The sequence below is a fragment of the Gallus gallus genome, chromosome 15 (genome assembly GCF_016699485.2).
Source record: "Gallus gallus isolate bGalGal1 chromosome 15, bGalGal1.mat.broiler.GRCg7b, whole genome shotgun sequence".
NCBI classification, from domain to species: Eukaryota; Metazoa; Chordata; class Aves; order Galliformes; family Phasianidae; genus Gallus; species Gallus gallus.
In genome coordinates this window covers 10946250-10973172 of record NC_052546.1, presented here as the reverse complement: position 1 = coordinate 10973172, position 26923 = coordinate 10946250, and the positions used below count along the sequence as shown (strand labels likewise).

The 26923-nt window shown below is 39.5% G+C and overlaps 1 protein-coding gene across 19 annotated transcripts in view; it reads left to right on the top strand.

Annotated features, from left to right (window-relative positions):
* Positions 1-26923, top strand: part of MTMR3 (myotubularin related protein 3) — a 74440-nt gene that overhangs the window by 29761 nt on the left and 17756 nt on the right. For 12 of the 19 annotated variants that reach the window (XM_040648090.2, XM_040648088.2, XM_046901170.1 and 9 more), the window contains 10 exons: positions 2165-2242; positions 2634-2723; positions 3967-4083; positions 6860-6892; positions 10837-10919; positions 13261-13427; positions 17046-17142; positions 18948-19061; positions 25380-25585; positions 25809-25940. In XM_040648090.2, the coding sequence (XP_040504024.1) occupies positions 2240-2242; positions 2634-2723; positions 3967-4083; positions 6860-6892; positions 10837-10919; positions 13261-13427; positions 17046-17142; positions 18948-19061; positions 25380-25585; positions 25809-25940 (1042 nt within the window). In that variant the 5' untranslated portion in view covers positions 2165-2239. Of the gene's footprint in view, positions 1-2164; positions 2243-2633; positions 2724-3966; positions 4084-6859; positions 6893-10836; positions 10920-13260; positions 13428-17045; positions 17143-18947; positions 19062-20039; positions 22055-25379; positions 25586-25808; positions 25941-26923 lie in introns of those variants that run through there. The other 7 variants (XM_046901172.1, XM_046901171.1, XM_046901169.1 and 4 more) reach the window with 2 other exon arrangements.

Sequence of the window (26923 nt, the reverse complement as noted above, 5' to 3'; positions counted from 1 at the left end):
AAGGAGATATGTTTAAATCTTAGCTCTAAACCTATCTTCTTTTAAATCGTTAATCTTCATTATATCAAGAAAACGAACTCTGAAGTTAATGCGATCTGCGCCTGTGACTTAGCAACCATCATTTAATGTCTGATGGAACAGGAGGCTCATTTCTGACAGCTCAGAGCTGAAGGACAGTGGTGCATCACGTAATGTGAAAAACACATAGAGAGAACCAAAGGCTCAAAGGTGAAACCAGATGTGGCTGAGTGAGTGGCTCAGCCCCTCCTTTCATGGTATCTTCAAGTCACGAGTAGATGTTTTTTTGGGAGATAAGCTTAGCAAAGCATAACACACGTAAAGTACCACGTGATGTTGGAACTGAGCACAAGCACTTGTTTTGAATGCAGGGCTGGAATTTTGTGGTCCATATTAGCTGCAAAAAGTTTAGGATTTTTAAGTCCAAGACAAACATAGTTTTGCAGTGCAATGAATAACTCATTTTACTGTATTGTATACAGTATATTTTGTTATTAAGTATTATCTCTAACTATTTAAACTCTTCATATATCTTATTTTAGAACATGTTCACTTTTGAAATTTTGCATAATATCCCTACTTTAGTTCCCCTGTAATGTAGAGAACATCCAGGGAGTTTCACTGTCTGCTGGTATGATGCAGAATGGGCTCCCACCAGGTTTTGCTTATTACCTCAGTACCTGGAGCAATACAATATTAATGGAATTATTTAAAAGGAGAAACTTGAGAGTTCCAGGTTTTTCCATCTGTCTCTGACAGGTTTGCTTTGAGTTTTTGTTTAGAGATTTACCAAAGTGGAAATAATGGCTGATACCCATTATAATCCCAGAGATACTCCCAGAGAAACCCGAGATACTCCCAGAGAAACCCAAGATACTCCCATCTTAACACCATGCCATAGCCCTGTTCCCAGCTCAGAAACACCTTCTGCAAGCTGTGGAATTCTAAGTGTGGATAAAGGACCTGTATGTGAGGCTCTGTAGGTTAGTTCTTGGCTACTCTGGGGACATGAAGGCTTTGGGGGCACATCTTTCATCCATTTGGGTTTTTTTATTTACGCAGTGGGACGTTTTATTTTCATGATATGCATATCTGCTGCTCCTTCTCTCTTTGCAAATGTTCTGCACAGTGTGCAGGATATAGTTAGCACTTCCTGCGGGGCTGTCATGTTGTGAGCTGATGGGTGCAAAGTGGTTTTATGTCAACTACCGCACTGGTAACTTCAAATATATTTAGTAGTGGGGTGATGTATGAACTGAGAACAGACTGAACTTGCTGATATATTGAACTTTTTAATCTTTTATTTGATACAAACAGCTACAACTTTAAAATACCTGTATTATTTCTTTAAACAAACAAACCAGAAAAACACTGACGTGAATTAAAAACTTAATAGATTAAAACAGATCTTAAAATCCAAATAGTAACTCCTGTAGTCACCAAGTTCCTCGTGGGATCAATGGCACTGACTTCAAGGCTGTCAGGAAATACACAGGTTTTAAGAGATGGGGGGATTGTTAGATAGTGGGGAGAGCAAGGCACAAGTACATAGGGAGCTGGAGCTCTTGGAAGGGGATGTGAAAGAACATGCCTGTTTTGATATATCTTTGAATGTAGAAAGTAAGTCATAATTGTAAAATGAAGAATTCTATTAAAGAACCCATATATGAATTCTAATTTGTATGCCATAATTGAAACAAAATTGCTTAAGGAGAATCTGACAACCTGTGTTGGACATCATGTGAAATGCCGTGATCCTGTAGATGGTCACAGTGATTCCTGGTGTTTTATAACCTGTATATTTGTGAATCTCCATCTGCAAGTGGCTTGGGAGAAAATTCAGGGTGATCTAGACAGAAACACATTTTAATTTAAATGATATAAATAGAGTGCTGTAACTACTGCTGTTGGGCTGGTGCATTTCCAGCAGCACATTCAAAGGTGATTTGTTTCAGTAAGGACAGAAGGAGCCAGACAGGTTTGGAAATAATTTTATCTCTCAGGAGGGTCAGTTGATACGGCTTTCATCTCTTCCTAATTACTACTTGCTTCTGATTTTCTAGTAGCTGAATTCTCAGCTTTACAAATCTATTTGTTTTCATTAGCCAAAACAAAATTAATTTGTTACACTTGTCTTGTTTTTCAGATTTTAATAAGTGAAGACGAGCCTCAAAGTATTGTGAGTGAAGACGAGGATTTCTCCTCCTATCCAGGGCCTGTCATGGTAAGCAAAAGTGTTCTATTCTGTCAAGAGCCTCTATAGGCTAAAATCTAAAAAAGCATTAGAAAATTAATACTTACATATGGGATTGTTGAATCTGAAGTGTACTGTTAGACTAGACTAAGCTAATGCTTTTTTTTTTCTCCTAATACTCATACAAGGCTTTCTTTTTCATGACTATTCATCAGGCTGCAGGAAGGAAATCTGTTTCTAATATACGTAGTTGTTTGTGTGCTTGCTTTGAGAGTGTAGTAACTTCAGTCAGTTACTGAAATCTGTGTTCTCTAAACAGTCTGTCGTCTTTGACCTTTTGTTGGTCATTGATAGCTTGCTATGTGGTGAGGAGGGCATTAAGTGACAGTGCTGAGGTTAACTGTAAAACTTTGTTTTTCAGGATGAAGAGACTCAGCACAGCCTTGAATGCATCCAAGCTAATCAGATTTTTCCCAGGAAGCAGCTGATCCGAGAGGATGAGAACCTTCAGGTAATCACCATGCTTCTCCTTGCCAGTTAAGATCACAGTGTTAAGATCACAGTGTTAAGATCACAGCAAACACACACAGAGCTGTGTGTTTGCTGGCCTCTCCTGCAGAATTTTCTTCTGTGAATCAGCACAGAAATAGGAGAAACACTTTCTGTGCAAATGCTCAGCTACTGTTAGAACAGAGAGCTTGTGCATTACATAGCAGAAGTTTCCTCAGTACCTGAAAAGTATGGCCACATACCCGTGTTGTAGTTTCAAATGCTTTTCCTGCACTGAGAATTTAATAATAATCCCTTTTTATCAGTGTTAGGAAAGTTTTTATTTCATAGTTTGGAACTCTTTATGTTCCAAGAAAAACAAAACCTAAACAAACAAATAGCAAAAGCACCTCACGCTGCTGCTTGGTTCTACCATTGCTTCCTGTTACAGAGAAGCCAGAAATCTTAGGTAGCACAAAGTGGATTTTTTGTTTGGTTTTTGATTTTTCTGAACTTCAGGTGAAATCAATTTAATTCAGATGATTTAACCATATAGACATCCTTCTGTTAACTGGGGAGGCAGTGTATTTCATTGTTACAGAAAATATTTTTAACTGCCTTAAGTTGATGTAAAAGCAGGTTAGTTTCAAGTTGAGCATTTACATACTTTTCACCCAACTCAGCTAAACTGTGCTTAAATCTTGTTTTTACTTAATTGCAATTTTGATGTGCAACATAAAGTTGCAGGTGTAGTTTTTTTCCAACTTAAAAAGCAGCAGCATGTCATGTATTTTCACATTAGCAGTGGAAAATAAGAGTCAAAATTACGATTTGATTGATTGCCTTACACTGTAGCAGTCAAGTTTTCAGTCTGAAATGCTTAGTGAATGCTGGGGACTGCACCATAGAAGGTTATGCATGATTTATGTTTTGCCTAATTTAGGATGAATTTAATAACGAGATGGAAATGTCACTTTCTATTAAGTAAGGAGCAAGAGCATAAATCACGATGTTGGACTGCTTGCCAATTTTTTCATAAAAATGCAATCTTTTTACTGACCGAGTGCATACTACTCAGGCAAGCTATGAGAAAATGGGGAATTGTTTAAAACAAAAGCTGCAGTTCCTTATTTTAATAATAGCTAGACTGGGTTCTCAGCGGTGTTTCATTTTGCATTGTTGTTATTGTGTGTTTGAGTGGATGCTCACGGGAGGGATGTGTTTTGATAAATGCTTTCTAAAAGACTTCTCTTGCTGTTCTGAAGGTCCCATTCATTGAACTTCATGGTGAGAGTACAGAGTATGTAGGACGAGCAGAAGATGCCATCATTGCCCTTTCTAATTACAGACTTCACATCAAATTCAAGGAGTCTGTTGTGAACGTAAGTGTTATTTGTGCTACTACAGTAATGCAGGTAGTTTGAACTCAGTTCAAATAAGAGAATTAGTTGAAAATACAGTGATCTTCCCTTTTAAGGTTTGAGGTAATGAAAAATCTCTTTATTGTGTTCAAATCATGTTTTTATCACAGTAGAAAGGTGTTTTTGTTCAGCACCTCTGAAAACACAGCTTTGTAATTCACATCAGCTTTCTCTTCCCTGTGTGGGTGTCTGTCAGCCATACATGCTGCCTAAGCCCTGTATACAGCTGGTAGAGAAACACAGGGTCCTCCAAAGGGCTGTTGCAGAGTCTAAGCCAAGTTCCTAGCTTGCTTGGAGTAGCTTCTAAAATTTGATGCCTGGAGTTGAATAGTGTGAATAGTATCACTGACATAAGAGATTTGTGAGTTTCACCTCATTTTCAAATTCCTATGCATTTCTTAGTAGAACTGTGCATCCATTCTTAAAAACTGTTACATATCTAGCTACTCAGGATCATAGAAGCAGATTTTATGTGAAAATGGATTCAGTGAGCATTGTATAGCCCCTTACAGTAGTATGATGCTGACATATTCCTATCTTACAGGTTATAATACAATTTGCAAACTGTATAGAATTCATGGGGACATTATACATGGCACAGAAGTGTTCTTGCAAATATTTGATGAAACCAGCAAGATAGGTTCAAACAACTTGAACATATTTCCCCCTCCCATCATGATGGGTTTTTCACCAGTCTCCTTATTTAAAGACAGTTCCTGACTCTGGCTGGTGGTGAACAGTTGCCAGGTGTCAGTATTGAATTACAGAGTCAAATTAAGTGTGGAACACCAAAACTGTGTTGTTCTAAAGCTGACAAAAGCAAGGGCAGCAGAAAAGAAGGCAGATGCCTGTCATGTACTTTACTGAGACATGTGCATCCTAGTCATTGACATTGCTTCCTACTCAATGACATTGGAATGTCATTGAGATCTCCCGTGCACGTAAGTGATATAACTTTTGATGCCATGTCAACCTTAAATTTAAATTGTTCTTTTATTGTTTTGTGCTGGAGCCAAATTATTAATTCTGTAAAAATTTTGTTTACTAGTTGTTTAAATCTTCACTGTTTTGCATTGTCTCTAATCATATGGCTCTGTTCTTTAGGCTTATATGTGCCTCTCATAGTTATTAATCACATTAAGTGCCCCTTTAGTTCATGAGCTGTCAACATAGGATGAAAGGCATATCTGCTGGGCTTGTGAACATCTGCATACAGACCAAAGTGCTGAAGTTCTTGATGTGTGTTTTATTCCAGCAAACAAAGGTGTTATTTCTCAGCATGGCAGTTATTCAAAATGCTGGCAGAACATTTCTGAAGGCAAAAATTAAATTGGAAATCTAAGGGCTCTTGTCTTTCATTGCTGACTGAACAAGGAATATAGTTTGTGTGTATGCATGCATGAAGATAGAAGAAATGGAAAGTAAAGTTATTATTCTGTAGTCCTGGAATATAACGTGGAACTCAGGCTGTGCATGGGAATGGTAGACAAGGTTCAGCTAGGTGCTGATGGCTCAACTGCAGTCCAGCCAGATGCTTCCCACTGAACTGTTGGCAACAGGAGGAAGATGCATTATGGAGAATGTATTTTGTAGGATTCCTCTTCTTTGTGATAGAAACATGAATTCTAAGGCTGAATTTTCCCTATTACTGTAGTATTTAGTGTTAGATTTGTTTGGTTTTATTTGATTCAGACTCTGAATGTTGTGGCAGAGGAAAGGACTGAACATCTAATAGGAAGTAGCTGAAACCTGGGAAACAAGAGCAATTGGGAGTTTGTCCTTAGGAATGCTAGGAAATGGCTGAGTTACTTTTTTAGAGAAGGCACTAATGCATATACTGATGTATGAGTCCTCAGGGTAATAGGAAAATAATTTTAAAGAATAACCAATTAAATATTTATGAGCAGTAACAAAAATTGATGTTTTCTTAAATGAAGTATTATTTGAAGTTAGGAAGAAGTACATAAACTGGTATAAATATTACCATGTTGATTTTGCTTCACTGACTTTTATGTCCTCTTAGTCCATTTGATGTCTCCAAGGTTGTTAGTCCTTCTTTGGATGTCATCATTAACCAGAAAGATTCCATTAGGTACTTTAGATGGAAGAGTAGAATACAGTTTATTCTTTGCTAACCCTATACGGCCATCACTAATAACTTATTGTGAATTCTGTAGTACTGGGACAAAAGGCAGGTAGGGTTTGGAATACCTGTAAGGATGGAAGGTAGCGTTGATCAAACAGTGATTTCCTAGAGGAATTTTTCACTGAGCGATCTTTGTGTTCATCTTGATTTTGGTAATGGTTTTATATCATAGAGCTCTTCAGAAAACTGCTGTAGGAAGACCTTTTAGGAAAAAAAACAACAAGTTTACTTATGTTGAGATTGCTTTTTCTTCTTGCGGTGATTTTCATAAGAATCAATATCCTAAGATAGGCTTACAGTCAGCCTTCCCACCTCAGCAGAGAGAAGCATTTGTGTGTATGTGAATGAGGATTCTCAGTGAGTATCTGTATTATGGTGCTGTTAAAATGGGTGAGTTCTGGCATCTGAACGTGCAGCTGTTCCATACAAGAATCTCCTCTTGAAGTAGATGGAATGTTCTTGTGTGGTAGCTCTAGAAATGATCCTCCAGGGAATGCAGAACTGCATGAAGGAAATGGAATCCAGTTAAAAACAGATTCCCAGTCTTTGTTTTTGTATCTCACTGTTCTCTCTTTGTTTACAATTCAATAGACTGGCTGTCCAAACGATGCTTGTGAAACCTCAGTAAGTAGCACAATGTTGCTAGATCACTTGCTGCACCTGTGCTTGAAAATAAATACATTTAAATGTTGATAATGCTCACCTTGCAACACTGCAGAAACGAATTGTATGCGTAAGTCCTTTCCATGGATAATTTCCTAGATCTGAGCAGTAATAGGAACATGGTGTTTTAAACGCAAAAACAAAAGATCCCTTAGACCATGCATAAATTGAAGGGATTACAGCATTAAAGAGCATTGACTTGTATTTATCCACAGGATAAAAATGCAGACACAACAGTGATATCTCAGTGCACATGAGAGGTTTGGTTCCCAGGCCGATCTCTATTGATTGGCTTTCCTTAAGAAAATTTCAAACTTTGCAGCTGGAATTTGTCTGATCATTTTTCTCAATGTAAGCCCATTGCATTTATGGGAGAATTAAAATATTAGTGCAGTTTATGAAACCATGGATTTGAATGTAGCCTCTTTCAAATAGTGGAGTTTGGGCACAGAAGAAGAAAAAAAAGTCATACTAGCAAGATGAAGAAGGTTTTCAGTCTTCGGGTCAAATGAGTTTTTGTGTGAGCTTCCCCTTGGACTTTAATGGAAAAATGATTTGTTTGGTTTCTTGCCAGTCTTACTTGAGCATTATAGTTGTGTTGCATCCGTGCTGAGCAATAGCTTTGTCCTCATGTTGATCCCAGGTCCTCCCATTGCGTGTTGGTCCTGAAAGCAAAAAAGGGGCTAAATGATTACTTATAAGACAAGTCTAAAATATAGTGTAGGTGTAATTAAAAGCAAAATTTGGTTTGGGTACTCCTTGCAAGCTCATGAGCAATGTCACAGCTGGAAGGATTTGAACTCTTCCACCTATGAGAGTCCTCTAAGGCCTTCTGAGCTGGTCTTGCAGCATCCATACCCCCATGTGCCATATTCTTCTGTGTTTCAGGACATAGAGCACATAGCTTAGACCTCATACTATGTAAAGTAACCAATATGTAACATAACCCTAACATTACTTCAGGCTCAGAAGCAGGAAAACAAGAAAGTGCTAATTACAGCTCATGGCCCCTGAGTTGCACATGGTATCCAGGAGAGTCTGAGGCCAAGTGGTGTGCAGGATAGAGAACAGTGTATTCAGTCTTCAAGGATCTGTCTTAAAAGAGCCTGGACACAATCCAGTGCATACTACTTGGAGTCATGGTCAAGGACTGAGCCAGGAGATGGGTTGTTTTGGCAGTGTAAACATCACTTTACTTTTTCTAACTATGGAGGTGTGTTTATCTAAATATATTTTGTACCGCTGTGAGGTGACAGCTCCAGTAAATAAAAATTAAAGGAAAGATTACTTCCAGAAAGAAAAAGGTTGAGTTGTAAGATGTTTCTGTTTAAAATGAGATTGATTTTGGGAAGAGATAGTCAAGAAACATATTGCAGGAGCATAGTGCTGCAGTGCTCTCTATCATGTGATACGGCTGGCCTTTGATAACAGTGCATGTTTCTTTGTATAAAAGTGAAAATTACTGCTTCACTGCTTTCTTTAGATAGGAATGGATTTCTTTAGCTAGTGTATGATGAAGTGCTTGCATATAAAATCAAGGGCCCTTTCAAGAGCAAACTAACTGCACGGGGTATCTGCCTTGCTGTGTGCTTCAGCCTGAAAAGTGTTAACAGTGGAAATGGAAGAGTATCTGTGGGAAGGGAGGGGAGGGTGAAGGTGGATAATGTTAGAGTTTTATACTGGGTATTGAGAGTAATTGACAGGAAGGAGATTAGAGAGGATCAGAGTATAGCTTTTTAGGATTGGAAAAGAAAATTTAAAAGACTGATATGAAGGTTGTCTTAAAGTAAGAAAGAAATAGATGGGGAGCCATGTGTAGACTGTAAAGAGAATAAAGGATGGATGTTGAGAAGAGGGCAGATTGAAAAGAAGTAGAACAGAGACTACTTTGTAAGAAGGGAAATCAGAAAGTGCAGAAGTGGAAGAATAGTCAGTATGTCATTAGAGTGCAGGTGGGAGAAAGAGGAGCTAGAACAAGGCTGCTGGGAAGAGGGAGCAAGATGGGTGCTGGCAGGAGTGCAATAGAAGAGACCTTGAAAAAGAATAATAATAATAACAGGTAAAGGAACAACTGACTTACAAAGGATGTTTTCTAGGTCTCAAATCATGTAGTAGGAGAAGGGTATCTTTCTGTGTTGGTGCCATGTAAATTAATGGTAGCTTTAAATCATTTATTGATATATGTGAGACTGTCTGGTAAGGAAGGAAGACTTGGAGGGTTCTGGTCCAGTTCCTTATTAGACAAATTGATCACAGTTTTATCTACCTTGCAAACTAGACTCAAGTCGGAGAAATTGCTGATAAAAATAAGAATACTGACTATAGTTATAAGAGTACATCTGATCTGCTTGTCTGTAATGCATTTGAGTAGCTCTTTAAATTGGTATCTCAGCCCATCAGCATCTTCAGTGTACCAGTTCTAACTACTTACTTGTTCTACCAGGGCTGGGTGATTCTGCAGTCAATTTTATCTTAATGATGGCAAATAAAGAGGAGACTTGGCTGGGAGGGTGCCTGTTTGGACACCTGTTGATGTTGCTAGTCATGTAATTTACTTTAACCTATTGCCAGAACAGTAATAAGACTGAAAGCATGGACCAAAATTCAAGTGCCAGCTTTTGAATACCCTGACTACTGGGCTGTCCAGTCAGACTTCACCTTGTGTAGGCTTCTTCGTGCTCAGGTTTCCTGTGGCTCTTGTTTCTGAGAGATGTTTCCTCTGCTTCCTATTTTTGTTTCCTTTCCTCATTCAATTCAAATCAGGGAATACTTAAGCTTTGTGATGCCTGAGTAGAAGCAGTCTTGGCTCCACACCCCAGATCCTTGATTGGGAGTGACCTTCAAGGATGTTTGCCCAAAGTCACACAAGGCACTGTCAGAGCAGGGTTTAAAGCCATCGTGTAATCCGCAAGGCAGAACTTAAACTGCTGGATCATACCCCACTGATGACAAAGAAGATAAGAGCATCTGAATGCTTCTCTGATAGCTTTTGTATTCGGGGATCTCAGTAGCAGAGGTTTTGCTGCCTTGTATAATGTTCAATATAATCTCTAATAAGCGTTTCTGACAATTTTACACTTGGTCTTAAATCCTGTAACTGCGTTTGAAATTCAGACAATTATGTATGAGATACTTGAGTACTAACTTTTGTCATTTAAGGCCACAATGTATCTTTGCCTGTCTTGGATAAAAGTCCAACAATATTAATGAAAACTAATATTTCCATTGTGTGGTTTCTTCTCATCTTTAAAGGTACTTGCATGTGCTTACATGTTTTGCACAATCAAGCTTCTGCAAGTTACATATGCCCTAAAACATCATAAGTTCATATAACTGCACCTTTAAAAATGAATGATTCAGCTTTATTACTCTAAATACAGCTGCTTTGATCATAGGTGTTGATTTACAAGGGCCAAAGATTTTCCCTAAATGAGGTATATAGAATATATCCGTATAAGAAGCATGCAGACTGCAGCAGTGTGCTAAGAGGCATCTTGCTTAGCATTTTGTTTTCAGCACCAATAGCTAAAATTACATTTCATAAATCTCTAAATTTGGACCTACAAGAGAGAAAGATGCTTCCATGAGGGAGGAGTTTGTGGGTTTCTACTGCTTTTTCTGCCTTCACATATGTTACCAGTGCTGCAGTCCTATCCTGGATCATTTCAGCTATTTTCATTGGATCCCTTAAGGTTCTTGGGCTATATAGCAGTGAAGCTAGAAACTATACTGGTCTATGGTTACATACTTCAGAGCTGTTGAAGTAGCTATACCTAGTTTTCTTTGCTTTTCTCTCTCTCTTTTCTGTCTCCATGCAGTCCTATAATAAATCCTTGTGAGATATACCAAGAAATTGCAATGTTAATGCCACTTGAAATTAAATCATATAATCTTTTTAATTGCAGGTTCCATTGCAGCTTATAGAAAGTGTTGAGTGTCGTGATATATTTCAACTTCATTTGACTTGCAAAGACTGCAAGGTTATAAGGTATGACTAGGGCAAATGTTGAATGGAGGGTGAATGTACCTTCTGTGTGATTTGAACAGTTGTGATGTTTTAAGGAAGTGTTTTTTTCTTATTTTGTGTGCTTGCTTTCCCCTGAAAGATTTTCTTCTGTCTGCTTTTGTGTGTGATGGGATGGGATTAAGATGTCTGCTTGCTACTAGACGTTGTAGCAGATCCTAAGAAGCTATCTTATTTTATCTGGAAGTTAATTTTAGTTTCACAGCTTTTTCTCTGCCTTAGCATGTAATACTAGACATAAAACTGGATAAGACCACTGAAACACATGCTGCTTAGAAAAAATGTATAAGATTTGGGACTGGAGAGTGGGGGCTTAAGATACAGGTTTGTGCAGCTCTATATGAAGCCTTCAGGCTGGATAGCATCAGCCACCCTGTGTTTTGACAGCTGTCAGTGTGCAGAGGCTATCCTCAAGAAGAAAGTAGCCTGTTGGGAAAGAAAGCCTGGGATTAAGGTACAGTCAGGTCTGCAACCCACCTTGGCTCACAGCAGGCTAAACAGCATCCTGTGGAAGGGAGTGTTAATTTATTTCTGTCCTTCAGCAGTCTTCAGCATCTGCCCCTGAAGTCTCTGAACTTCACTGTTTCCTACTTTTCTGCTGGAGAAATTAATTTTGATCTATAAACTTTAATTAACAAGAAAGGAACTTTTTTTTTGATTGAATGTTTGCTGGCATTACCTTTCATATAATGAAACGAGCCCTAGTCACATCTGAGCACTCAGAATGTTTAACAGGCCAGCTGCTTCTTGAAATGCTGTATTTTGGTGAGGTCTGATTTTGCTTCAGAAGTAATATTTAGTTTAATTTGAATTAAATATTTAACTTCCTCTTAACTTGTAGCTCTTGACATTTAAAAAAACCACTCTTCCTCCCTACATTAATTTGTTAATTCTCTTCAGTTGTACAGTGAATACAAATTATTTGTATTTATGCCCTCCCTCATGAATTTTCATTCAAAATTGCAGCTCCTAGAACCAGTACTTGATGCCACTGACTATTGAAAAACCACAAGATGTGGGGTTGAGAAGCCAAACTTAGAACTTGTGTGTTATGTTTTCATCAGCAAAGCAGTTGGTATTTTGAACAGTAGGGCTGAAATGAAGATAGTGTTGAAAATGACATATAATAACTTCAAAAGAATTTGAAAAATGGGGTATTTAGGTGAGTTGTATCATGTCTGACTAGAGATATTTAATAGATAATTAACCAGTCTAAGCTAGTATTTTGGGCTCACTTTATAGTCAGTGATGAGGAATAAACGCAGCCAGGCTGCACTTCCTCACAGCTACTGCAGGTATGTTTTGTAAGACAGCACAAATTGGACATGTCTTCTTCCTTCCACTGTCTGACTTTGAGATATGTGCAGGTAGGGATGATAATCCTGCCCTTAGAGAATACGGATGCTGTCATTAACGATGAATGTAGCTGAACGCAGACTGAGCTGAATGCAAATATTTGCTGAATATTTTGTAACTATAAAATCTTGAAGAAATCTCTCAGAAAGATCAAGAAAAATAAAATCACTGCTCTTATTTCCACCTTATTATTCTGAAGGGGCCAGAAATCCTCATTGATATGACAAGCCAATGCCATTTTAATACGCTGCTTTGAAGTTTAGTTTCTCCTGTGCATGGAATGTTTCTGCTAGTTGTTGATGCTAGTCTGCAAGGCTTGGCAAAGCTCAGAGTCAGCAACATTATTAAGGCCAGAAATGAGAATCTTAGCATATGTGGTAAGGGGAATAATGCAAGATTTCAGATACTGGAGTTTGTCCCCATTGTTAAGTAGTACATTGTTAAGTATATTGTTCAGATGGATTTTCCTTCTATGTCTGATGAAAAATACATTCTTGCTTGCAGGAATATAATAGATTATAATGAATGCAATAGTTCTGTGCTTTGTGTCCATCTGAGAGCACCCTTCAGCAAGATGCCACAACCATTCTGCTTTTGTATGAAGGCTGCATGCTGAACTCAGTGATACTGTCCACTATTTTAAACGAGGTGTCTGCATAAACATTCCTCAGTCATGATGAGTAAGGCGTACCGTTGCTTTATTCCCAGTCACAGAATATTGCTTGCATATTTAGAGTTTAACTTGAATCCATAAGATGTATTTCTGTATGAATATCCAAAGGTTTCATTTTTACTGTCTGTTAGAATGTACACAGAAGCAGAACTAAGTTATCTGTAAGATGTTTGCTCTCATTTTTTTGCTTTCACAGAGATTTTCATAGCCTATCAGATCTTATAATCTGGCATCTGTTACTGAGAATTAATAGATGGATGCTTCTTTCTGTGACAGGTGTCAGTTTTCTACTTTTGAGCAGTGTCAAGATTGGCTTAAGCGTCTGAACAATGCCATCCGCCCTCCTTCCAAGATAGAAGACCTTTTCTCATTTGCCTACCACGCATGGTGTATGGAGGTGTATGCTAGTGAAAAGGAGCAGCACGGGGATTTGTGTCGGCCAGGTATGTGGGAGCACTTCGGGCTTCTTCACAGATGGTTTGACCACGAACTGCCCGGTTTCTGCTGAAATCCAGAACTTTCCAAAAGAAACCATCCAACCAACAAGCAAACAAAAAACCCACAAAAACAATCGATATCAATAATTTTTTTTTTTTTTGGTTTAAATTATACCTGAAGAATTTCTATCACTGGAACAGGTTGCCCAAGGAGTCTGTGGATGTCCCATCCCTGGAGGCATTCAAGGCCAGGCTGGATGTGGCTCTGGGCATCCTGGTCTGGTAGTTGGCGACCCTGCACATAGCAGGGGGGTTGAAATGAGATGATCATTGTGGTCCTTTTCAACCCAGGCCATTCTGTGATTCTATGTGGACTTTTTTTACATCAGTTCTTGCACTTACTCAGTGGTTGTGTACTGTATCTAACTTGCAGCACAGGCCTTGCACGTATGGACTTCTGCATGATGTGACGTTTGTTCTGACTGGACAAATTAGCTCTCTCCATAGCTACCTTGGGGTAAAAAAAAAAAGTGCAAAACAGTACCTCAGTGTTGTGGGGAAGTTACTGTGGTGTGTTTAATTTAGGCAGTCACATATAGTACTGATAACATTTTGTTCACCATGGCAGTAACTCATTCTAAAACGTTTTGTACTGATTATAGTCAAGTTTTTAGTAATTACCTACAGCAGTCACCTTTAGCATGGATGTTGAGGAGTAGGAGGTAAAGAAGAAAATCTCTGAGCTGTGTGTGAGGTTCACAGCTGCAGTACAGTGACCTATTTTTAGTTAAATACCATCCGCACTGGATAGTTAGAGAAGTCCACAAGTAAATAAAAACTGCAAATTCCTGCTCTGGTGGTTATAGCACTTGCTTGAATATGAGGAAATCTGTGTTCCAGGCACCCCGCAGTCTGAGCCCCTCTACATACATACATCTTAGAAAAGCATCTTAATTATCAGAGCTTTCTTAATGGAGAGGAGTGGTAGTGTGGTGTGACACCTATCCCTGGAGCTGGGGTGTGCCTCAGCAAAGCCTGAAGTTTTCTTGACGGCTGAGGAAGAGCAGCCAGTAGGTGGCACCCAGGTGGGAGGAGGTGTTCTTTGGTTCTGGTTCTCCTCCTGCACTTTACCTGCTTCATTAGCAATTACTGAAAAAGGTAGAAAAATCCTCAGAGCAGATTTTAAAATTCAGATCTTTCCCCTCCTAAGCGAATTCATTAGCTGGAAGATAGTAGAAAAATACAGGTTTACTAAGTCTCCTTTGGGTCCTTTCCAGATAGGCTTCAACCTAATAGTGGGTTATGCAGAGCAGCATTCACTTTGTGATAAACCTTTACAGAACATTTTTTTTGTCTTAGAGATGTAGCTATGAAATTGGTAAGTAGTAACTTTTTCTCCTCTGTAGCTTGCTTATTTCTGAAGGTAGGTGTTTTCCTCCTATAAAGAATTAAATTATTGTTAAACAGATGGGAGTATAATTAAAAAAAACTAATCCAAGTCATTGGATTTTTGTTTGTTTATTTACATCAAAGCAGCCCAGTATTTGGTAGAGATGGATAAAAATACTGAACTGCTTCAAAATGTATCTAAATATCAAATTCTGGGGAAAAATACATTCTAAAGCACTGTTTGTGTATGTAGTGAGAGACTTGAACTGTGGCTTATGTGATCAACATTTATAGTTATAAAACACATGTCCACAACTTCTCTAGCTTGCTTTCCCTTGGATCTTGAGAGTTGGTTGGCTGTGCTTAGGAAGTTAAAGATTGTCCATCTGGGCTCAGAAGGCCGCTCAAAATATCCCCATTCAGGAGGGGCAGACAAAATGGTAATGCTGTGGTTTCATTTCTTGATGCACAGAGTAGCTATAAACTAGAGGGAGAAACTGAACGTGGTATTTCATTTTCATCTGTTTCTCTAAAACACGTTAGCAGTGTGTGGCACTGATGGTTGAAGATACTCTAGTCTGCTCATCTGCTACCCAGGTAATTAATTCAGCATGTGCCCTGAGTTTTAATGACCATTCTTCACAGCAGCTGATAATGAAACCCATCCTCAGTGCATCAAGGGCATGCTGCTCTTCCAATAGAACACTTAGAGGCAGAAATAAAAGGCATTGATAAAGAAGAGCAAGACAGAAGTGGTGGACTGGCCAGAATGTATTGTTCCAGTTTCATTTCTGCATTTGAGAAAGGGTCAAAGGCCTGTCCTCACAGAGAGGACATTTCAGGATGATCTATTCTAGGTGGCTAGAAGATAATAAATTCAAGCTCATGCAGGCAATAAGAGTTCATGTGAGAAGTGGGAAAATGTTGGCAAGCTCCGCTCCAATCGATCTGACAGTAGGAAAGTAAAGCAGAATGCAGTGCCTCCATGTTACTGAGATTGACCTTTTTGAAGATTCACAGCCTGGGAGGCAGAATAATTTCTTTTTTTTCTTTTTGGAAACTACTTTACCAGTGACATGATGGAAAGTGAGGAAGTGACAATGGACAGTCAGGTCCCTGATTTTACCAATGAGCCTTGAAGAGTGAGTCTTCTCTCTTTGCACACAGTGCCATTCTCCCATGTAAACTTTCAAATAGTGTGAGAAAAACAATCTCATTAGACTTCCCTTACACAGATATCTTGCACGTGGGTAAAGCACGTCTAGAATTGCAGAGTGCCATGAACTGAGCTGTAAAAATGAGTAACGTTGTAGCTTTTCTTTCATGGTTAATTAAGGCTTGTGGTTAGGCCATTATCTTTATTCTTACTTTACCTATTTCTCTATCTCTAATTGCTTGGTAATATCACAAAAATGTTTCAGGCATGGACCTTTACATCCCCAGGGACACGTGTGTCTGTACGTATATCTCATGTATTTGAAGACATCAGTGGTTTTTTGAAATATGTAAAAGAAAGGTGTAATTCTTAAAGCCCTAATTTTTCAGTACATCTTTCTCCCACTTGCTGCCTCATGATTATGTGATAGTCATTAAAAGAGACAAGCAATAGAAAGACTTGCAGAATCATTTTTTCTGCTGTTGCTTAAACACATCTGTTGTAATGTAGACATTTTGTACAAGTTATCCTCTTCTACACTCTTAAGTAGCTTTAATTCTCCAGACTCTATCAAAATACTTCTTCCTTTTTGTATATTTTTCAGCTGTGTTTTGATACTTTAAAAAATTATGTCCAGGAAAAAATGGAGCTCATTCCTTTAATATATTAAACTTCATGACTGATATTAGTGTCTAACAGTCACGTGTTTAATTGTCATCAGCTCTCTGATTTATGGAGGAATAATCTGCAATTTAGAGGTGGAAGTCTGAGATGCACATTAATATACAGAGCTTACCTGTTTTTCTTACATGAACCTACAGAGGCAGGTTGTTTTAGAGAAGAGCACTATTTTATGGATGTTGGCATTTCCAGAGAGCTGATCAGGGACAGCCATCAATACAAGCTGTGGTACTTGTGCTTGATACAGATTGTCAAACAGGGTTATGGAAGGTGGACAATATTTCTGAAGTGTTCTTTCCTCTTTTTAGTATTTAATGAGCACGGTGTCTTTCTCTGTTTTGGAAGGTAGGAATCTTGTTATTTCACCTTTATTTTCTCTCTCTGCCTTTGATACCCAGGAGAACACGTAACTTCAAGGTTTAAAAATGAAGTGGAGAGGATGGGTTTTGATATGAACAATGCCTGGAGAATTTCCAACATCAATGAAAAGTACAAGTAAGTTATGTGGGCTGCTGATCTGCAGCCAGACAGCATCTCAAAACACCACTTTTTTATAGCAGGTTACTGGAACTTTTTCCAAGTTCTGCAGTTCCTAACAAGGGACAATTAAAATTAGGGATTTATTTTTTTCTGTTTTATAGCATAAATGTGCTTTTAAAGTAGTATTTAATGTTTTGTTAACTGTTACAATTTTGCAGGCTTAGAAATATCTGATTTTGATGTGCTAGCTGGAGGTCTCCTTAGAGAATAAGCTTTCTAGTGCAAGAAAGGGAAGCCTTAAGAAGTCAGCAAAGAGTGGAGCTGTATTGAACTTATAAAAAGTTCAGTACCTTATTCTCTAACTTATGACAGAGTCTTGTGGGGAAAAATTTAGTTTGGATGAGTCAAACCCACAGACCCTGAAAATAAGTGGGAAAAATACTTTTCCTGAGAGTATGGATAAATAAATGTCCCCTCTTCTGTCTGCTGGGCTGGAGAAAGGTGTTTCTCTGTTTATGGTCAGTAGGAGTGTCCTGCTGGAGCCCCGTCCAGTTCAGTGCAAAACCAGCAGTAACACTTGGTGATGGAACGTGTTTCATTGCCTTAACTATGGAGGATAATGACTTGCAGTTGGTAGCTGATGTCACTGCACGAGCAGTATTGGTGTCTGAAAGTCTAGCCTAGTAAAAACACTAAAGAGTACTGAAGAAAAAGAGAATTTCAGTGCCATAAGGAAACAGAATAATACAAATGCTTCGTTCTTGTGGCCAGCACTTGAGATAGGATTATTTTTTTCAGCACAATTGGTATATTTTTCTGAATAAAATGCACTCAAACCTGTCCTCACTCAGTGAATGTGTCTTTTTAAGTTCCTTCATGTGATTTCATTGTAGGAGTGTGTATTCTATGTTTAGTAAAACATAATAGGTATTGAACTTACTTGATGTCTTAAAGGATTTTCTCCTACTAGTGTATATATTTTAACATGAGTTATAAAAATTATTGTGGTCTACTACCCAGAACCATAATGTAATTAGAACTAGCAACACACAATGCTAATTCTTCTTGTTTCCTGTTTCTTCTACTTACGTATTGCTAGAAGACCTTTTTAGGTAGAAAGAAGGAGGAAGTTTTTCACACAGAGGGTGGTGATGCACTGAACAGGTTGCCCAAGGAGGCTGTGGATGCCCCATCCCTGGAGGCATTCAAGGCCAGGCTGGATGTGGCTCTGGGCAGCCTGGTCTGCTGGTTTGCCCTGACTGTTTGCCCTCTTTGCCCAGTAGGTTTGCCCTACTGACTGCCCTCTTTGGCAGCCATGACTTTCTTAGCTGAATAACGGAGGATGAGATGGATCTGGTAGAAGAAAATTCCAGTTAACCACTCGAACATAAGCCAGTGCACTGAGATCCCTGCCTTCAGGAGGGTTTGATTAGCTTATGTAATTATTCACAAGTTATACAAGTTCCTTGCCTTGAGTAGCACAGGTGGTTCTTCTGTGCTTTGTGACCCAGTAACCGAGTGGTCAATTCTTTAGCTTGGAGAGAAAGTAGAGTCTTTTTTTGTGTGCCCAGTTTATTTCAGCCGATGGAGTCTCAAATCATCAGCGTACACAAACAGGAATCTTCTAACCCTGAGCTGCACCTTGCTGTTCACACTTATTTTTATATATGGTTATTAATGTACAATGGAACGGTCTAACAAAATTGCTGAACTGAACAGGTATTAAGTTGCTTATCGTGTTCTTTGGTTCATGTTGTGTAGGTAGTGTGTAATTGCTCTGTACTTCTTACATCCAACCCTATGTGCTGCTTTTCTCACAGGCTCTGTGGTAGCTACCCCCAGGAAATTATAGTTCCTGCCTGGATCACGGATAAAGAGCTGGAGAGCGTGGCAAGCTTTCGGTCTTGGAAGCGCATCCCTGCTGTTGTGTACAGGTAGGCACTGGAACAGCTTTCACCAGACAACAGCTGACATGTTCTAGCAGATGAGAGTTGAAATAACTTGGAACCAGTAATCTTGGCTTGTCATGAAGAGTGTTCTGGCTCTGTTGGCCACAGATGTCCACTCACTGAGCTGGACAGTCTTTAACGAAAGTGTTAAAGATATTTTAAATGAATAACTTTATCATATATTCAAAGCAATTAGAGGCCTACCTCACATCTTGCCTTGTTCTTGTGTGTATGACATGATGTGGAGGGACGCTTCATGACGGCCCAGGATCTGCCAAGGTAGAGCTGGGGAACTAGGCTGGAAAGGGGCAACAAAACCTGCCACAGTCTCCTCTACACTGCCTGTGGGAGCCATACCTAAGCAGATCTGTTCAGTCATCTACTCTGGGCTTCTGCCTGGGCTGAGATCCTGCTGCTCCACTCCAGAAGGATCCCAGAGGCAATACTGTGTGGATGAGCAGAACAGGACCTGGGAAACAAATCATCCTAACAGTTCAGACAAGGATGCCAGGGAGCTCTGGTATGAGAAAAGAAGTTCAGACCTGTGATGAAATGACAGCCAAGTATGATGTGTTAACCTTGATGGTTTGGGATTTTTGTCTCTGCATCTGCTACTTGCATGTATACATCACTTTATACCTATTTAAATCTCCAAGAATGTGTGCACAGCAGCACGTATTGGCCCTTGTCAAGCCATTTATGAAGTAAGACAGACTTGCTACCTATTCAGTCTGAGTGTGAATAATGGTTTGTATCTTTTAATTCCAGATGTGTTGTGGTAGCACTCAGCATTGTGTGTCCTGCAAGGCATTCATAGGGCAGCATCTCAGTTAAGGTAGTTATATGTTTTGAAAATATGAAAATGAAAAAATGTAAGGTGGAGAAATTGATGCAACTGAAGAAATGGTAAGTAGCATCTCTAGCTAGGTACTCTTGCCATCTTTCTTTAGTTCTCACCTGGCCATTTGGAAGAAGAGTCATACAGAAAAGAAACACAAGGAGAAAACAGATATTCAAACTGTGCACTATAAACAAGAACAAATCCTAGAATTATTTAAAACTCATTTACAAAATAATGCATATGTTTGCTCCATCTACATATTTTATATAGCTTTAATCAGGCAGCCTTTTCCTTAAAGTGAGTTCAGCTATTATTCGTAGGATAATTGCTTTTCTGAGATATTTGTTAGTAGCTCATTTAGTAAGAAATATATTTCAGATTTTTTTTCCCAAGTATTCTGGGACCTTTGTACTTGTATCCTCCTGTAAATGTTTGAAATCTCTTTAATTCCTTTGTCATCTGATTTTTTAAAAATACAGCAAATACTGAGAGTTCCATTAAATCTGCCCACTCATCCTCTTCTTCGAAGCAGAGAGAAAAGAGCTGTTTTCTGAGTTGCAAGTGAAATTTAGAGGTCGGTAAAGTAGACAGAATCATATGACCTAGGTCAGAGGAGCAGAGGAACAAGAGTTAAGGGTAGGCTACAAAGCACCATTTACATAAGAGTTTGTGCTCCATGAATGGATAGCAAATCACTTGTGGCAGCAGATGGATGGTTCTGAACCCTCCTATCTTTTCTCCTTTTCCCCTCAAAATGAAGTGGTAGCATCCTCTCCAAACGTTCAGGAATTGCCCCCATCTTCAGTTCAATCTGTGATGGGAAGAATGTTTTCCAGCATGTGCTGATTTTTTTAGACATAGGTAATTGATTGTTATGGTAGTACATAAGTGTTTCTATGTATAAAAGAGAGCAGTGTAATTTATGTATGGTTTTGTATCCAGCTTCCAACACCTTATTTCAGAGCTTTGTGCCTTTGATGCAATTGTCACATAATTGGGCACACTTAACGTGGGGAAGCATTGCCCCCATTCTCACTAGGCAGGGAAAGTAATGGCTTTCTGAGCATTCTTGGGTACAGCTGCTTTCTGGAGGTTTATGGGGTGGTGATTTAAATGGTTGAAAGACCTCACTGACTGAAATTGTTTAATTCCTGGCATTAATATTCGACAGCTCAGATGAGTCTACATATGTTAAATTACGACATAATATTTCATTTGTATCTTTGTTCCAGTGAGAGAAAAGTTTCCCTTTTTTGATTTCTTTTTCCTTTACCTTGACACTTTGTAATAGATTTTCGAGACATCACTTCATCGTTCTGCACTCCAGTAGAAGCCAAATCAGCTACTGCTTGATGATCCGTATGATTGGAAATCCATATATAGTTCTCTCTTTATATGTGTGACATAAAAGCAGCTTTTTTCCTTGCTTTTGAGGAAGTAATGGGCAAAAGCTCATTCAGTGTTATTATCTGTTGAATGATGTGGGGACTATTGATTTCATTATTTATTGATCGCATTTAATAACTCCACTCTTATTGCTTTACTTTGGGGAAGAAAGTAATAATGTTTTAAATACACCCAATAACAAGTCTCAGACATTTCCTGAATGCTGGGATGAGGCAGCAGTGGGGCAGACACTTGGCTACAAAAACCTCTTTGTTCTCATAAAGCATCCAAAAGCTGTGGCAGTATCCACAGTCTGGGAAGTTGAACATGCTGAGTTCAGAGGCAAACTTCAGAAAATACTCCTCCTAGATTGCATTTCCCCGTGCTCCGAGGAGCACTGCTTCTTTTTGATGATCACATTTCCAGAAAAATGTGACACCCAGCTTCTGCAGTTTCCCTCCATGCTTGCCTGTTTGAAAATCCAGGCACGTCTTGAGGCAGATAAGTCTGGCCTGGAACAGGTTCTGTAGCTTACCTGTCTTTGGTCCCGGAGAATCAGTGTTAGGAAGAAGCCCTTGGAAATTTTAATGAATGAGGCAATACAGAGGACTTCATCTACTTTATACAAACGTTATCCTGAACTCCTGAGAACCTACTGAGAAATGAGCTGTGTCGGAGGTGCCTTTGGGTCTCTCACTGCTGAAGGTTATTGCCCACACAGGCAGTGCTTCTGCCAGCACAGGAAGCAGAGGTAAACAGAACTTTGCGTGTACCGTACTTGCTGAATTACTTTGGTGAATTACAGTAATGATTTCTTTGGTTGCAAGTACTTGTAGTTAAGTAGTGCTGTGCAGGGAGCTGTGCAGACCTTTATTACTGCTCCTTGTGGTTGCAAGGACTTGGTGGATTTATTGTTGTACTCAAAAGGTTTCTTGAACACAAAGATTAAGCTTATGCAGAGGTGGGCTGTACATCATACAGTTATACAGTGCTATACAATGGTTTTTATAGTTACAGAGTGAGTGATACACTACGTAACTTCTAGTTTCCTGTCTAGAGGCTACATGTTACTGTCTCTCCAGGAGGTTAGGAGGTCTGGGTGGAAGGTTTGGTTTAATATTTTTAATTCTCCTTTTGTTTTGTTACTGCAGTGTGAATGATATCATCTTATCCTCAGGTCCATCCCAATGGACCTCAGAATCACACTTAAACTATTTGCTATTTTTTGTTTGTTTTTGAGGCCAGCTCAGTTGGAATGAGTGTGGTGCTGTAAGTAGAATCGTTTGCTGGTTTCTGCTTAGGAGTATTAGGGCTTCTCAGCCATCGGCGAGCTCAGCTTCAGTCCTGGTGGTCCTGTTAGTCAGGGTAAAATGGGAGGCGAGAACCTGGAGATGAAAATATAACTGTTTATGATTCTGTGAAAATGGTCCTGCAGGAAGGTGGTAATGAAATCCGGGAGAACATATGGGAGAGTAAATGAGCTTATCTAGGTGTTCAGAATAGAATTATTGCATATCTAATGATGTTTTATTTTCTTTTGTTATTTGTGCCAGCGTACCAGGGAGCTAGGCAGCCTCTCAGTGAGTGGCATATATTTTTTTGCTCAACTAAATTTTTATCAATAGTTCTGCTTCTAGAAGGCAGTTCATTTCAACAGCAATCCATTTTCCTTTGCGTGGAGCTGGCTGGCACCTGTTGTAAATGCCGTGGCATTCAGATTGCTTTTCCTTTGCTTCTGTTAATGCAGTGTGTCAGTTGCTTCCTCTCAGTGAAAGAATTTTATATGAAACCATTACAAAAGAGCTATGAGGAATACTTAAAATACAATATCACCAAATACTTCAGAATTCTGAGTTTTTCAGCAGCAAGCCTTAACCTGATGTTCACACTGCTATTGAATGAGCAGTGTGAGGCAGCCTGCTGCTGCTCCCTGCAGTGCACTGCGACGTGGCTGTGCTGAGCTCTGGCAACAGGTTATGAACCAATTTCTGACACCTGAGCATAACAACAATAAATTGGTTACAGAGAGGAGAAAGGTGAGATGTGTTGGTGTGGGTGGGCCTTCTTCCTGTTCAGGACTGTCAAAGCTAACTTAAATTTGCTTAAAGATTCAGCTTACCCTTATCTCTGTGCAGTCAAGCAGCACTTGGTGGAGGTGAGGCTGGGATGGTCAATTTGTCTGCAGGAAAATTCCATCTTCTTTTCCTCCAGCATAACATTTAGGCACAGCAATTGGCACATAATTGTAGGAATGTGGAGGCTGTGTTTCCGCCGGTGCACCTGAGCAAGGAGGGCACTGCCTAAACACACCTTTGCTGGGGGGGATGTGTGTCTGCAGGTCATTGAAACAGAAGGAAGAGCATGTGGGTAAGTGGTAGAATCATTCTGATGGGCTGTAAGGTGTAACCTTCTGGTGTCCCACTCCTTGGCACTGCTGAGTCACCATGTGGCCTGAGCAGAGTTGTGGTTCTGCTCTTCCTTTGCATCCCCACCTGCAGTGCCTTCCTCGTGTGGCTGAGGTCCTCTGAATTCACAGTGTGTCTGGGGAACGTCAGGGAGGATGGTGTAGAAGCCAGGTGTAAGCACTGCAGTGAATGGGAAATCGTGTGTTCTGTTGGCAGCAGTGGGATGTGTCAGCATGGAGGCAGCAAGCAAGAATTAAGTGAATGTTTCAGAACACCTTTTTTTAAGAGTAAATGATAAATGTCTTAATCTGTTTTCCAAAGCGTGTTTGCAGCGGTTGGATACTCTTCAATTATTTCACATCTGTTCTTTGTGTAGTCAATTAGTAATAATACTTAATAATTCTTAAGGCATTTAAAAAACATATATATGTATATATTCGATAGACTTCTCTCTGTCTTATTTTCCAGTCCTCTGAAGTTTCATCAGTGTATAGAGTACTTAAAGGTTATATCCCATTTTAGAAGAAAAATGTTCAGTTAATAAGCAGTTTTTCCTTTTTCATTGCTACTTTGGTGTCCACAGAAAAGTTTATGTGCTTGTGCACTTCATTAGCAGCCTGGCACCACACTGGTGCTTACATGGAGGAGAGCAGTGCTGCTGGTGCTCTGCAGCAGCTCCTTGGTGCTCTCCTGCATGGTGTGGTTGGTGTGAGAGGCAGCAGATGAAACACAGCCCACAGAGGGGGAGGAATAGAGAAAACCACACCTGGTGGAACCTGAGGAGGGGAAGAATCTGAGGAGCTTAGGGGGGGGGTGACATTTTGAGGTCTTGGTTGGTTTTTAAATCTTTTTTTTTTTTTTTTTTTCAAAATTACATGAAGGTAGAAGGCCACTCTTTCCTAACAAACACTAAATAGCAAACTTCAGAATGAGCATAACTGCAGATGTTTTGCTTTCTGAGAAACTAGTGCAATAATGCCTAAAATAATGTGGCTCCCAGATGTGGTTCTGCAAAGTGTTCAAGGACTGCCTTTGGTGCTTCACAGATGATGCTTGGAAATGGATACCATCAGTGTGCAAGTTGGTTATGCTTGGTGTTAAATACCATCAGACAGAAGGCGTGCTGCGTTCTGCCAGCATTTCATACCAAAATCATAACATTCTTCCCAGATTCAATTAGTGGAATGTTTTGATTTAACAACAGAAAGCTCATCAAAGCATGAATCTCTGGTTTTACTCCTTTCTAGCTTTATAATTTAGCACGAGCTAAATTGAACTTTCACATTTAGTGTGTCACACTGCAGCTGTAGACCTGACTAGCCAGGAGGTGTTGGATACCCCTTTATGGCAGCCTGTTGTTCTGAAATGTTCCCCAGCTTTTACTGGCAAACAGGCAGCAATGTTAAGCAGAAGAATGCTCTGTTCTCCATTACCAATCTCAGCTTTGACTTTTCCCTTTAAGCGAATGTGTAGTTACAGGCAGCATTTTGAAGTGAAGCATGTGGAATGCATTGTCCACTGAATCACAGGCTGGGGATAACTGCTGAGCTATAGGTTCCTCAACAGGAATTAAAATGCTGGAGGGAACCGTTTAACTTTTCGTGCCCTCTGTGTTTTTCATCCTGACCTTTCAAGTTATGCACTAGATCTTTCTGTTCTCTACTTTTTCAGGCACCAGAGCAATGGAGCAGTCATTTCCCGCTGTGGACAACCTGAGGTCAGTTGGTGGGGCTGGAGGAATGCAGATGATGAGCACCTTGTCCAGTCCGTAGCCAAAGCCTGTGCGTCAGATTCAAGGTCCAGCAGTAACAAACTAATGAATGGAAATTGTTCAAGAGATTTCTCCAACGGAGGAGACCTCTCTGATGTGGAATTTGGTAAGTTTGCCACTGTTGCTTTTCTGTAAAAGGCAGAGCTTTTATATAAAGCTTCATCTCCTCTGTGTGCTGTAACAGATTGTATCCCTTGTAATTAATGAGGCATTCTGTGATTTCTGTGTGCACAATGCATACACACAGTGGGACTTGAGTGAATCATTGTTGCAAACAATGCCAAGAGTATCCCTCTAGTTATTCTTCAATTGCATGTCTTCTCCCCCAGATTCCTCAATCTCTAATGCCTCGGGAGCAGAGAGTTTGGCAATACAGCCTCAGAAGCTTTTGATCTTAGATGCACGGTCCTATGCAGCAGCTGTGGCTAACAGAGCCAAAGGTGGAGGCTGTGAGTGCCCAGGTAAGCAGTACTTCTTCACAGTTCTGTATTAAGTTGATCAAAAACATTTGTTTGACCATAATTACAGTGATATACTTAGGTAGTGCATATTTAACAGACTGCGTGGATGCAAGTACTGCTCATCTAGAGGAAAATTCTGGACCGTGGCAGCTGTCACACAGCCCTTCAGAAGGACAGGTTTAACTGTCAGTTAGCTTTCTCACAGCACAAAACCAGCTGGTAACAGGGCTCAGTGTATGCTCTACTGTGCTGATAGTCTTTCCCCTCCTGAGTCAAATACATAAACTACTGTGAGACAAACACATCCACTGTCTAAATATCTGAAAAACTGAGCAAACTTTGAAATCTGTTAACTGTAAAGGATAGCAGTGTTCTGGAATGGTTGTGCAGAAGACAACTTTTCAACAATTTTTGTAAAGCTGAAGCATTTGTAAGCATTTATGCTGTAACCCGAGGCAACTGAAATCCTAATCCATCTTGCATTTGTCATACATTCACATTTATCACTTTCTGTATACTTTGGCACTTGCTAATGGTTGATGATATAAACAAGATATTATTCTATTGCTGTTGGATGTGAATACAGACTGTTAAAATTCCATGGCTGAAGAATCTGAAAAAAAAAAAAAATAACAGAAAAAATTGTTGATAAGGTAACAAAAGCTATTTCAGCCATGTATTCCTGCTTTGGTCTTTGCTGCAATAGCTGCACTTTGATAGATGGACATCAGAAGGAAGAGATGAATTTTCCATTTAACACCTCAAAATGAATAAATAACTCATCATCATCACAGAGTAAAACTGCAAAATGGAAAGCAGTGTATACAATAGGTTTAATTTTCCTCATGTCTATTGATTCTTGAATTGTTTGTAGAAAATGTCCAGGCAGCTTCAGTATCGCTTCCAGCACATTTGACTTGCATTAAGTGCTTCATTTATGCTGATGGGTTTTTTTTCCCAGGAATTGCCAAGTTTACTTCATT